This window comes from Monodon monoceros, unplaced genomic scaffold (genome assembly GCF_005190385.1).
Source record: "Monodon monoceros isolate NGI ecotype Baffin Bay Population unplaced genomic scaffold, NGI_Narwhal_1 Super_Scaffold_10, whole genome shotgun sequence".
Taxonomy (NCBI): domain Eukaryota; kingdom Metazoa; phylum Chordata; class Mammalia; order Artiodactyla; family Monodontidae; genus Monodon; species Monodon monoceros.
In genome coordinates this window covers 35,960,572-35,975,924 of record NW_021703766.1, presented here as the reverse complement: position 1 = coordinate 35,975,924, position 15,353 = coordinate 35,960,572, and the positions used below count along the sequence as shown (strand labels likewise).

At 37.8% G+C, this 15,353-nt stretch overlaps 1 protein-coding gene across 1 annotated transcript in view; it reads right to left on the bottom strand.

Moving 5' to 3' along the window:
- Positions 1 to 15,353, bottom strand: part of ITFG1 (integrin alpha FG-GAP repeat containing 1) — a 242,593-nt gene that overhangs the window by 73,527 nt on the left and 153,713 nt on the right. The window contains exon 11 of the mRNA XM_029242010.1: positions 182 to 332. Within this exon, the coding sequence (XP_029097843.1) occupies positions 182 to 332 (151 nt within the window). The remainder of the gene's footprint in view (positions 1 to 181; positions 333 to 15,353) is intronic.

Genomic DNA, 15,353 nt, shown 5'->3' with positions numbered 1-15,353 from the left:
ACTGATCAGTCAGTGGTGTCAATAAATGTGTTCCCTCTGTCATTTAACATTAAAAGGAGCTTTCTTTAATTAACTCATTTGCTTTCATAATCTCATCTACATTTTCTGGTCAAATAGGGTGAAAGTGAGATAAGGTGGACGGCAATTAGACTCCAAACACACAGAAGAGCTCTGAACTCACATCTTCGTAAATATCAAAGAAGGTGGCAACCACTGCATCTCTGATTTGGTTTAGGTCCATCAGCTCCCAGTAGACTTTAAACATACGACGCGCCCCCTCACAGCTTGCATTATTACAAGGGACATTCTCCAGTAAAAAGGCCTGCTGATTGCTGTGAGACAAAGGCAATGGCATTTAGTCAATATAACATATCAATGCTGAGTAGCATCAGCTATGCTGTATTTACTAGAATCAAAGAGATGGTAAATGGTATACACTTAAGTAATATGAAAAAAATCCCTACATCTTACTAATTATTGTCCTGAGTCATAAAAAACTTAAATTGCTGGCTATTGTTTTTCAGTCTTTGGCAAAAATCCTGAGGTTAGTCAATTGTTGGCCTCTCTCTCCTCTTTTGTGATTTCCAAGTCCATCTCTCCGCCGTTCCTTGCTGCTCCACAGTCATCGACCCTGTGTTTCATTACTGAGTTCCTGGACACTGTCATTGTCCCTTTAGATCTGTATAACTCCTTAGGTAAAAACCTGCATTTTAAATAGAGATTCCTGACATCCCCAAGTCTTGTAAACCCAAAGCAGTAAATCTACAATGATACAATTTGAGCTTCCCAAATGGACAGTAGGGTAGATATTGCTGAGTACCTCTCAGATAAAAGATAGAAAAAAAAAGTGTTGTACTTTGCATAGCTATGAAGTCCTCCCTTTTGAATCCTACTCTATAGGCAAAGTGGTGATGAGTTTAGATTTTGGAACCAGATTACCTGGATTCAAATTCTGGCTCTATCATTTAGCAGTTATGTGACCTTAAACAAGTTATTTAACCTCCTGAAGACTCAGATCCTTATTTGTAAACTGAGTAACATGAGTACTTAAAGAATTGTTGTAAAAAAGAAATGAAATACCGAGTGCAAAATACTTAGAACAATTCCTGTCATTCACTTAGATCTTAGTAAAAGTGTATGTATTATCATCACTCTTACTTATGTAGTGCAACACCATGCCATGTAAAAATATTTTCTTTAAATACAGAAGTAACTTTTGTAAATGGTGTGATTTGATGTAATGGCTCCTATTTATAGGCATTTTCTAATATTTACATTCCTTCAGGTCGCTCTATGTTACATAGAAAATAATAAGCTAAAAAGCTTAAATTTTATTACTGCTCAATTTTCTCTAATAATTATTTTAAATAAAACTATAAAGACAGATTTCTTTTTTTCCATATGAAAATATTACTCTGGATATTACTTTGGGTCTGGGCAATTTGGAAAAGAAAAAAGTTCTATTATAAGAAAGGTAAATTTTTCAGTGTTCAATAGAGTAAGGAAACATGCAAAATATTCAATTTACTTGATGTACTTGATATATGATTAGCTTCACATTATTTTTCTAGATAAAAAATTCCAACACAAATAGTTTAAACTCCCAGATTATAACATTTACATGGAAAACTTTGAGGTGGCTTTGATCAAGGCCTAACATATAATAGTGTTATTCCACTAGAAGGAATAATGATTTCTTTTTTGTCTCCTGTCTAATAACTGATTTTAAAATTCTAATTTGTAATACTTTTTCCAGGTAATTTACCCATCTTACCTTTGTAGCTAAACAATTTTACTAGATATTTCACAGAAATGAAGAACACTCTATTTTGTTATTAGATTATACTAAAACATGAGAACCAGTGATAAAGGTGGCCTTTTTTTTTTTTGGCTATGCCATGCAGCTTGTGAGATCTTAGTTCCCTGATGAGGGATCAAACCTGGGCCCACAGTGGTGAAAGCACTGAGTGTTAACCACTGGACCGCCAGGGAATTCCCAAGGCAGCCCTCTATAATCTTTTATAACCAACGCATCACACTGGCGACATTTTGAGTGATAATTTGCCACTGGTTTCCCTTTTCACAACAGGGATGAAAGGATTTCACTATTGTATTATAACTCTGGGCACAATTTCAAATACACAACATAAGCTACAACAAAAACTCTAACTGCAGTTGCATAATTTGTCATTTTAATTTTTGATATGAGTTTGTAAAGATTATAAATGCCATGCACCATGGTTTTTGTCTGAATTCTCACTAAACAGGTTAGTCTTATACTCTGGAACATGGGGTCTATAAAATTTCAGTTCTTTTAAACTCCACTGAGCCCTACAGGTAGAGCCCAACAATCTTAACTATATAAAAAAAATTCCATTTAAGCCCAGGAAGAAAGAATTCTGATTCATTCGGTTTGGAAACCCTTGGGGAGAAACAGTCTTGCTTCTTTTGAGTCAACTGCTCTATGTGTTTTTGGCAATTACAACCGATATAACTTTTAAAAAACTTTTTTTTTTCAAAACTATTGCAAAAGTTATTATAAAATTCAAGTAATAGAGACATTTAAAAAGTTGAACTCCTCCTTTCCAGGGAAAATCACTGTTAACAACTTGGTGTGCATCTTTCCAAACCTTCTGGGAACATACAAATATTTAAGTATATATATCCTTCAAAAAAAACCACAAAACAAACCCAGTTGGGTTCTACTATACATATTATTCTGCAACTTTTTTCTTTCCACTCAATAACATAGCATACACATGGGGAAAAGGGATACAACCTGAATGAGGACTTCTGAAATCTATTTTGAAAATTCCCACCAGAGAAGTTGTACCAATTTATATCCCCCAGCAGCAGCCCATCAAACTGCCTGTTTCCCTACATGCTCATTCCTTTCAATGCTTACTCCATTATACAGCTATGCCATCATTCGTTTTAACACCCTGCTATTGATAATCAGGTTGTCTTCAATTGTTCCCCATTACACACACACACAGACACACACACACACACACACACACACGTAATTTTCCCTTGAGAATTTGTATAAGGATTTCCAAATGAAGTCATCTGGTCAAAGGATATGCGTATTTTAAATGTGAATAAGTAAAGCTAAATGGCCTTCTAAAAAAATGTACCAATTTATACCTCTAGTATATCCTTCTTCATATCTTGCCAATATTAGTAACACTGCTTCTTATTTTTGCCAATTGGGTAGCTTAAAAATTATCTCATTCTCCTGGTTATATGAGAGAAGCTGAGTATTACTTTTATGTTTATTATCTATTCATATTTCTTCTAAGAATTGGCACTTAAATTTTTTAAATTATTGGTTTTTAGATCTCTGATTGTTAAGGACATTAGCCCCTACCTGTTATTCTCATATTCTTATTTGCAAAATGAGTGTAAAAACAGTACAGAAATAGATACATAGATGTAGAGAACAAACTAATGGATACCAAGCGGGGGGAAGGGAGTGGGTGGGATGAACTGGGAGATTGGGATTGACATATATACACTACTATGTATAAAATAGATAACTAATGAGAATCTACTGTATAGCCCAGGGAACTCTACTCAATGCTCTGTGGTGACCTAAACGGGAAGGAAATCAAAAAAAGAGGGGATATGTGTATATGTATAACTGATTCTCTTTTGCTGTACAGCAGAAACTAACACAACATTGTAAAGCAACTATACTCCAATAAAAATTAAAAAAAAAACCCAACGGTACATTACCTCAAATGGCTGTTGTAAGGATTAAATGAGAAAATACATGGTAAATGGTTTAATATAGTGCCCAGTACATAGCACAACACACTTTCAATACCTGCTGTTATTATTATATGTGCTGTTATTATTACTCTGATATGTTATAAACATTTCACCCCAGCCTTTTATTGTTTTTGAAATTTACGGTTTCTTTCACTAAAAGGTTAATAATACTTATATATTCATTTATGTCAATATTTTTCTCATGCTCTTTAAGAAATGTTAAAGAAGTCCATCAGGCAGATGGAAATAACACCAGATGAGTATCTGCACTTACACAAAGGAATGAAGAGCAGTGAAAATGTGAAATACGTAGGCAAACAGAAAAGATTTTCTTGTTATTTAAACCTCTTTAAAGATAACTGATAATTAAACAACACAGCATGGTGTTAATGACATAAGCAGATGTAAAATGTAAGGTTTCCTCAAAAAACTAAAATTTGAACTACCATATGATACAGCAATCCCACTTTTGGGTACATATTGAAAAGAAGTGAAACCAAGATCTCAAAGAGGTATCTGAACTCTCATGTTTGTTGCAGCAATATTCACAATAGTCAAGATATGGAAACAATCTAAGTGTCCAAAAATGGAAGAATGAAAATGTGGTATATACATACACTGGAATATTCAGCCTTAAAAAAAGAAGAAAATCCTACCATTTGTGTCAACATGGATGAACCTAGAGGACATTATGCTAAGTGAAGTAAATCAGAAACAGAAAGACAAATACTGTATGATATCACTTGTATGTGGAATATAAAAACACTGAACTTATAGAATCAGAGAGTGGAATGGTGGTTGCCAGTGGCTGAGGGGTGGGGGAAATGGGGAGGTGTCGGTCAAAGGACATGAACTTTCAGTTATAAGATGATTAAGTTAAGGGGATCAAATGTACAGCATGATGACAATAGTTAACAATACTGTACTTTATACTTGAAAGCTGCTGTGAGAGTAGGACTTTAATGTTTTTAACTATAACAATAAGAACAAGAAAATGGTAATTATGTGAGATAAAGGATATTAACTACCTTAATGTAGTAAACATTTTGCAATATATACATATATCAAATAATACTGTGTACCTTAAACTTACACAATGTCACTATATGTCAATTACATCTCAGAAAGCTGGAAAAAAAAAAGGAAAAAATAAATCAATAAAAGATATCTGGAAAATCTCCAAATATTTAGAAATTAAACACCACTAAATAATCTACGAGCAAAAGAAGAAATCAGGCGGCCCCTCAGCGCATGAGGAGCACATGCCTTTGGGAATTTTCCGTGCGCTATCTCTGTTCACCCGGCTACCTGGGCTTGGGGCTCGCCCTGGTCTCTGCCTAGAGTGCCCGGCAGGAGCTGCAGGCTTTGATCACCCGTTGCTGTGTCTGTGCCCCAGTAGCCGCAACTGCCCCGGGGGCTGTTCTGGAAGAGATCTGAGAGCTGGGTGGCCTGGGTCGTGAGAGCCCCGCACCTCTCGCATCGTGGTGAGGAAGAACAGTATTCCCAATGGAATAAAATGTCACATCCAGTCCTCCAGACAGTGCTGTGAAGGACTATTTTGTCAAAAGGTGCAGTTACTTTCTGTGATGTCAGCCTCAGAAGATGCATCTGCCTTTGATATCCCTAGAGTCCTTTAACTCGAACAAGCATTAACAAGACATGGGATACTAATGTTCTCCAAACTATTTCTCAAATATTGAGCTAGCCTCAATTCTCACCTCAAAACATGAAACATTTTGCCACCTGAGCAGTTCTGGAGGAGGAATCTGTGAGCAGTTCCAGGCACTGTGTTAGGCATTAGCTAGCATTACAGGATATGCCTAAAATACATGAGAGGGTCTGGGAAAAGGTCAAGACTTCTTAATGATCAGCACCCTCAAAGTGATGTACAGATACAGGATTATGACTATGTCAACAATGGACCTGCCCAGAGGAACTCTGGCACTGATAACTGCAGAGGCAGAAATAAGAGATACTGGGGACAGGATTAAAATGGCTCAAAGAGGGGGGACCTTCAAGATTGTGGAGGAGTAAGACGTGGAGATCACCTTCCTCCCCAAAAATACATCAAAAATACATCTACGTGTGGACCAACTCTTATTATGGAACACCTACTGAACACTGGTAGAAGACCTCAGACTGCCTAAAAGGCAAGAAAACCCCCAGGTACCTGGGTAGGGCAAAAGAAAAAAGAAAAAACAAGACAAAAGAATAGAGACAGGACCTGCACCTCTGGGAGGGAGCTGTGAAGGAAGAAAAGTTTCCACACAATAGGAAGCCCCTTCACTGGCAGAGACGGGGGGTGTGGGGTGGGAAGCTTCGGAGCCATGGAGGAGAGCGCAGCAACAGGGGTGCGGAGGGCAAATTGGAGAGATTCCTGCACAGAGGATCAGTGCCGACCAGTGCTCACCAGCCTGAGAGGCTTGTCTGCTCATCCACTGGGGAGGGTGGGGGCTGGGAGCTGAGGCTCGGGCTTCGGAGGTCACACCCCAGGCAGAGGACTGGGGTTGGCTGCGAGAAGACACCCTGAAGGGGGCTAGTGCACCACAGCTAGCCGGGAGGGAGTCTGGGAAAAAGCCTGGACCTGCCGAAGAGGCAAGAGACCATTGTTTCAGGGTGTGTGAGGAGAGGGGATTCCTTCCCTGTGTGCCCACAGAAGGCAGGGCACCGCTTAAGTTAGTTCCAGAGATGGGCATGAGCTGTGGATATCAGCTCGGACTCCAGAGACGGGCATGAAACACTAACACTGCTGTTGCCGCCACCAAGTATCCTGTGTGCAAGCACAGGTCACTATCCACCCCCCACATCCCCCCCAGGAGCCTGTGCAGCCCACCACAGCCAGGGTCCCGTGATCCAGGGACAACTTCCTCGGGAGAACACACGGTGCACCTCAGGCTGTTACAACGTCATGGTGGCCTCTGCCGTCACAGGCTCACCCTGCATTCCAATTATGACTACCGTACCCCTCCCTCTCCCCGGACTGAGTGAGCAAGAGGGACCTAATCAGCCACTGCTTTAACTCCCTCCTGTCTGGGTGGGGAACAGATGCCTGAGGGCAACCTACATGCAGAGGTGGGGCCCAAACCAAAGCGGAACCCCAGGAGCTCTGCGAACAAAGAAGGGAAAGGGAAATTTCTCCATGCAGCCTCAGGAGCAGTGGATTACAACCCCACAGTCAACTTGATGTACCTGCATCGGTGGAATACCTGAATAGACAACAAATCATCCTAAAATTGAAACGGTGGACTTTGGGAGCAACTGTACACTTGGGGTTTGCTGTCTGAGGCTGATTTGTTTCTGATTTTTATGTTTATCTTAGTTTACTTTTTAGCGCTTGTTATCATTGGTGTATTTGTTTATTGGTTTGGTTGCTCTCTATTTTAGTATTTTAATAATTTAAAAAAGTTTAAAATTTCTTTCTTTTCTTCTCCCCTTTTTTCTGAGCCATGTGGCAGAAAGGGTCTTGGTGCTCTGGCCTGGTGTCAGACCTGAGCTTCTGAGGTGGGAGAGCCGAGTTCAGGACACTGGACCACTAGAGACCTCCCAGCCCCATGTAATATCAGCAAGAGTTCCCCAGAGATCTCCATCTCAACGCTAAGACCCAGCTCCACCCAACGGCCAGCAAGTTCCAGTGCTGGATGCCCCATGCCAAACAACTAGCAACACAGGAACACAACCCCACCCATTAGCAGAGAGGCTGCCTAAAATCATACTAAGTTCACAGATATCCCCAAACACACCACCAGACATGGCCCTGACCACCAGAAAGACAAGATCCAGCCCCACCCACAAGAACACAGGCACCAGTCCCCTCCACCAGGAAGCCTACACAAGCCACTGAACCAACCTCACCTACTAGGGGCAGACATCAAAAACAACGGGAACTACAAACCTGCAGCCTGCGAAAATGAGACCCCAAACACAGTAAGTTAAGCAAAATGAGAAGACAGAGAAATATGCAGCAGATGAAGAAGCAAGATAAGAATCCACCAGACCAAACAAATGAAGAGGAAATAGGCAGTCTACCTGAAAAAGAATTCAGAGTAATGACAGTAAAGATGATCCAAAATCTTGGAAATGGAATGGAGAAAATAAAACAAACATTTAACAAGCACCGAGAAGAACTAAAGAGCAAACAAACAGTGATGAACAACACAATAAATGATATTAAAAACTCTCTAGAAGGAATCAATAGCAGAATAACTGAGGCTGAAAAACGGATAAGTGACCTGGAAGATAAAATAGTGGAAATAACTACCGCAGAGCAGAATAAAGAAAAAAGAATGAAAAGAATTGAGGACAGTCTCAGAGACCTTGGGGACATTAAACACACTAACGTTCTAATTATAGAGGTCCCAGAAGAAGAAAAGAAAAAGAAAGGGTCTGAGAAAATATTTGAAGAGATTATAGTGGAAAACTTCCCTAACATGGGAAAGGAAAGAGTCAAGTCCAGGAAGCACAGAGAGTGTCCGATACAGGATAAATCGAAGGAGAAACATGCCAAGACATATATTAATCAAACTATCAAATATTAAATACAAAGAAAAAATAATAAAAGCAGCAAGGGAAAAGCAACACATAACATACATGGGACTCTCCAAAAGGTTAACAGCTGACCTTTCAGCAGAAACTCTGCAAGCCAGAAGGGAGTGGTAGGACACATTTAAAGTGATGAAAGGGAAAAACCTACAACCAAGATTACTCTATCCAGCAAGGAACTCATTCAGATTCAATGGAGAAATTAAAACCTTTACAGACAAGCAAAATTTAAGAGAATTCAGCACCACCAAACCAGGTTTACAACAACTGCTAAAGGAACTGCTCTACGCAGGAAACACAAGAGAAGGAAAAGACCTAAAATACAAATCCAGAACAATTAAGAAAATGGTAATAGGAACATACATATCAATAACTACCTCAAATATAAATGGATTACATGCTTCAACCAAAAGACACAGACTGGCTGAATGGATACAAAAAGAAGACCTGTATATATGCTGTCTACAAGACACCCACTTCAGACATCGGGACACATACAGACTGAAAGTGCTGGGATGGAAAAAGATATTCCATGCAAATGGAAATCAAAAGAAAGCTGGAGTAACAATACTCATATCAGATAAAATAGACTTTAAAGAATGTTACAAGAGACAAGGAAGGACACTACATGATGATCAAGGGATCCATCCAAGAAGATATAACATTGTAAAAATTTCTGCACCCAACACAGGAGCATCTCAATACATAAGGCGAATGCTAACAGCCATAAAAGGGGAAATCAACAGCAACACAATCATAGTAGGGGACGTTAACACCCCACTTTCACCAATGGACAGATCATCCAAAATGAAAGTAAATAAGGAAACACAAGCTTTAAATGATACATTAAACAAGATGGACTTAATTGATATTTATAGGACATTCCATCCAAAAACAACAGACTACACTTTCTTCTCAAGTGCTCATGGAACATTCTCCAGCATAGATCATATCCTGGGTCACAAATCGAGCCTTGGTAAATTTAAGAAAATTGAAATTGTATCAAGTATCTTTTTTGACCACAATGTTATGAGTCTAGATATCAATTACAGGAAAAAATGTGTAAAAAATACAAACACATGGAGCTAAACAATACACTACGAAATGACCAAGAGATCACTGAAGTAATCAAAGAGGAAGTCAAAAAATACCTAGAAACGAATGACGATGAAAACACGATGACCCAAAACCTATAGCATGCAGCAAAAGAAGTTCTAAGACAGAAGTTTATAGTAATACAATCCTACCTCAAGAAACAAGAAAAATCTCAAATAAACAACCTAATCTTACACCTAAAGCAATTAGAGAAAGAAGAACAAAAAAACTCCCAAAGTTAGCAGAAGGAAAGAAATCATAAAGATCAGATTAGAAATAAAGGAAAAACAAATGAAGAAAACAATAGCAAAGATCAATAAAACTAAAAGCTGGTTCTTTGAGAAGATAAATAAAATTGATAAAACATTAGCCAGACTCATTAAGAAAAAAAGGGAGAAGACTCAAATCAACAGAATTAGCAATGAAAAAGAAGTAACAACTGACACTATAGAAATACAAAGGATCATGACAAATTACTACTAGCAACTATATGCCAATAAAATGGACAATCTGGAAGAAATGGACAAATTCTTAGAAAAGCACAACCTTCTGAGACTGAACCAGGAAGAAAAATATGAACAGACCAATCACAAGCACTGAAATCGAAAATGTGATTAAAAACGTTCCAACAAACAGAAGCCCAGGACCTGATGGCTTCACAGGCGAATTCTATCAAACATTTAGAGAAGAGCTTACATCTATCCTTCTCAAACTTTTCCAAAATATAGCACAGGGAGGAACACTCCCAAACTCATTCTATGAGGCCACCATCACCCTGATACCAAAATCAGACAAAGATGTCACAAAGAAAGAAAACTACAGGCCAATATCACTGATGAACATAGATGCAAAAATCCTCAACAAAATACTAGCAAACAGAATCCCACAGCACATTAAAAGGATCATACACCATGATCAAGTGGGGTTTATCCCAGGAATGCAAGGATTCTTCAACATATGCAAATCAATCAATGTGATACACCATATTAACAAACTGAAGGATAAAAACCATATGACAATCTCAGTAGATGCAGAAAAAGCTTTTGACAAAATTCAACAAGAATTTATGATAAAACCTCTCCAAAAACTAGGCATAGAGGGAACCCACCTCAACATAATAAAGGCCATATATGACAAACCCAGAGCCAACATCGGTCTTAATGGTAAAAAGCTGAAAGCATTTCCTCTAAGATCAGGAACAAGACAAGGTTGCCCACTCTCACCACTATTAAGGAAACACTGCCATTTACCATTGCAACAAAAAGAATAAAATACCTAAGAATAAACCTACCTAAGGAGACGGAAGACCTGTATGCAGAAAACTATAAGACACTGATGAAAGAAATTAAAGATGATACAAACAGCTGGAGAGATATACCATGTTCTTGGATTGGAAGAGTCAACATTGTGAAAATGACTATACTACCCAAAGCAATCTACAGATTCAATGCAATCCTTATCAAATTACCAATGGCATTTTCCACAGAACTAGAACAAAAAATTTCACAATTTGTATGGAAACACAAAATACCCTAAATAGCCAAAGCGATCTTGAGAAAGAAAAATGGAGCTGGGGGAATCAGGCTCCCTGACTTCAGAGTATACTACAAAGGTACAGTAATCAAGACAGTATGGTACTGCACAAAAGCAGAAATACAGAGCAATGGAACAGGATAGAAAGCCCAGAGATAAACCCACACACATACGGTCACCTTATCTTTGATAAAGGAGGCAAGAATATACAATGGAGAAAAGACAGCCTGTGCAGTAAGTGGTGCTGGGAAAACTCGACAGCTACATGGAAAAGAATGAAATTACAACACTCCCTAACACCATACAGAAAAATAAGCTCAAAATCGATTAAAGACCTACATGTAAGGCCAGACACTATAAAACTCTTAAGAGGAAAACACAGGTGGAACACTCTATGACACACATCACAGTAAGATCCTTTTTGACCCACCTCATAGAGAAATGGAAATAAAAACAAAAATAAACAAATGGGACCTAATGAAACTTGAAAGCTTTTGCACAGCAAAGGAAACCATAAACAAGATGAAAAGACAACCCTCAGAATGGGAGAAAATATTTGCCAACAAACCAACTGACAAAGGATTAGTCTCCAAAATTTACAAGGAGCTCATGCAGCTCAATATCAAAAAAACAAACAACCCAGTTCAAAAATAGGTAGGAGACCTAAACAGACATTTCGTCAAAGAAGATATACAGATTGCCAACAAATACATGAAAGGATGATCAATATCATCACTCATCATTAGAGAAATGTAAATCAAAACTACAGTGAGGTATCACCTCACACTGGTCAGAATGGCCATCATCAAAAAAATCCACAAACAATAAATGCTGGAGAGGGTGTGGAGAAAAGGGAACCCTCTTGCACTGTTGGTGGGAATGTAAATTGATACAACCACTATGGAGAACAGTATGGAGGTTCCTTAAAAAACTAAAAACAGAACTACCATATGACCCAGCAATCCCACTACTGGGCATATACCCTGAAAAAACCATAATCCAAAAAGAGACATGTATCACAATGTTCAGTGCAGCACAGGGAAATGACAAAGTACTTTGAACTGAATGAAAATAAAGACACAGCACATCAAGACTGGCAGTATGTCACTAAAGCAGTATTTAGATGGAAATTTATAGCACTAAACACTTTATTAGAAAAGAAGAAAGATCTCAAATCAATGATCTCACTTTCTTCCTTAAGAAACTGAAGTATAAGAGCAAATAAAATTTAAAATAAGCAGAAGAAATGAAATAATAACATAGAGGAAAGCAAAGAAGTAGAAAACAGAAAAACAATAGAGAAAAATCAACGAAACCAAAAGCCAGTTCTTCGGGAAGAACAATTTTAATACTGATAAACTTCCAATGAGAATGGCCATTTAAAAAAATTAAAAAGAGAGAAGATACAAAGTACAAATAACAGGAATGAGACAGGTAACAGCACAACAGATTTTACTGATATTAAAAGGATAATAATGCTATGAAAATTTTTGTGCCAATATAATTGACAAGTTAGATGAAACGAACAAAATCCTTGGAAGTCACAAATGACCAAAGCTCATTCATAAGATAAAGAAAGAAATTCAAATTGCAGTTTTAAGCCTTCTGAAAAACCCCAGGTCCAGATGGCTTCACTGATGAATTCTGCCAAATTTTTAGAGAAGATATAATATCCATTCTACACGAACTCTTTAGAAAATTGTTGAGAGAGACATGCTTCCCAACTCATCTAAGAAGCCACATTACACATCAAATTAGACAAAGATATTATAAGAAAACTACACACCAATATTCTTCACGAACACAGATGCAAAAATTTTTAACAACATTCTAGAAAATCAAATCCAACAATAGAGTCAGATCTTGCTTTGCATGGTACAGTGTTCACTCAAACTCATACATATCTTGCTTCATGATAACCAGAGAACCATGCAAAGATACGACATGATTCTGATATGGACATGTTTCAGTGAACTAAGTACCTTGCAAATTGAAGACTACAGATAGAATAAAAAGATAAAAAATCATGATCAACTTGGGTTTATTGCAGGAATGCAAAGTTGTTTTAATATTTTAAAATAAATCAGTTCAATTCACTAGATTAATAAATTCAAAAAGGAAAACCATGTGATCATCTCAAAAAGGTAGAAAAATATTTGACAAAATCCAATATCCATTCCTGATCCAAAATTGTAGCAAACTAGGAATAGAAGGAACTTTCTCAACATGATACAGGGTGTTCACAGAAAACGTACACTGAACATCACAGTAATAGTGAAAGACTGAATGTTGTCTTCCTAAGATCACTCTTCCTCCAAGACAATGATGTCTGCTCTCACCATATCCATTCAACATTGAATTACAGGTTGTAGCCATTGTAAACGGCAAGAAAAACAAAGAAAAGGCAACAAGATTGGAAAGGAAGAAAAACAGTCTTTATTCATAAATTATCTGACCACCTATTTAGAAAATCCTATAATATCTATTAAAAAAACCTAGTAGAACTAATAAGTACATAGAGCTAGGTGGCAGAATACAAGATCAATACACAAAAGTCAGTTTTATTTCTGTATGCTAGCAAACAACAATCAGCAATTTCAATAAAAATGTACAAGTGACAAAAGCAATAAAAAATGCAATACTTGCATACTGACAAAAGATGAACAAGACCTGTACACTGAAAAGTATAACACACTCCTGAGAAAATTAAAGACCTAAATAAAATAAAAGGACACACACACATCCACACACACAGTGGTCATGGGCAGAAGACTCGATATTGGGCAGAAAATTCAATATTGTTAATACGTCAGTTATCTCCATATTGACTTACAGATTCAATGTAATATCAATCAAAATCTCAGGACACTTTTTTTTTTTTTTTTCAGAAATTGATGAACTGATCCTAAAATTCACAGAAAATGTCAAGGACCTAGAATGGCCAAAATGATGCTGGTAAAGAAGAATAAAGTTTAAGGACTTACACTACCTGAATTCACTATTCATTGTAAACCAGCAGTAATTAAAGCATGTGGTACTGCTGCAAAGATGGACAGTAGATCATTGGAACAGAATAGAGAGTGAAGAAATATACTCACCAACACACATATGGTTAATTGATTTTCAGCAAAGATCAAAGGCAATTACGTGGAAAGAAGATGTCTTTTCAACAGATGGTGCTGGAACAATTTACCAAAAAATGAACTTGGATCCATATCTTGCACCATATAGAATAATTAACTCAAAATGGATCACAGACCTACAAGTAAAATGTAGAACTATAAAAATTCAAGGGGAAAGCATAGGAGGCAATCTTTGTGACTGAATTAGGTAAAAATTTCTTAGATGTGACACTAAAAATCATAATCCATTAAAGAAAAAATCAATTGGACTTTTTCAAAATTAAGCATTTCTGGGCTTCCCTGGTGGCACAGTGGTTGAGAGTCTGCCTGCCGATGCAGGGGACACGGGTTCGTGCCCCGGTCCGGGAAGATCCCACATGCCGCGGAGTGGCTGGGCCCGTGAGCCATGGCCGCTGAGCCTGCGCGTCCAGAGCCTGTGCTCCGCAAAGGGAGAGGCCACAACAGTGAGAGGCCCGCGTACCAAAAAAAAAAAAAAAAAAAAATTAGGCGCTTCTGCCCTTTGAAAGACAGTGTTCACAGAATGAAAAGACAAGCCAGAGATGAGAGGAAATATTTGTAATAAGAGGATCTGTATATAAAGAACTTTCAAAATGCAATCATAAAAAACAAATATCCCAAATAAAATGTGGGCAACAGACTTCGACAGGTGTATGTATATGTCAAAACTTGTCAATGTACACACTTTAAATATGTGAAGTTTACTCTATGTCAATTAAGGCTCAATAAAGCTGTGAAAAATATACGGTACTCCTTCATGAGAAAACACTAGAAACACAAGCAATAAAAGAAAATATAAGCTTGACATTGTCAAGACGAAAACATTTGTGGTTCAACGGACACCATCACGAAAATGAAAAGACAACCCACAGAATGGGGGAAAATTTTGTAAATCATGTATCTAACAAGAGCCTTGTATCTAGGATATATAAACAGTTATTATAACTCAACAATAAAAAGACAAATAAAGGGGCAAAGGGGGCTTCCCTGGTGGTCCAGTGGTTAAGATCCCTGGTGGTCCAATGGTTAAGAATTTTTCTTGCAATGCAGGGGACACAGGTTCGATCCCTGGTTGGAGAACTAAGATCCCACATGCCATGGGGCAACTAAGCCCACGTGCCGCAACTACAGAGCCCACATGCTACAACTAGAGAGAATCCTGTGCACCGCAATGAAGTGAAAAGCCCATGTGCTGCAACTAAGACTATTTATAACAATTTATAAATAAATAAATATTAAAAATAAAATGGGCAAAGGATCAAAATGGACAAC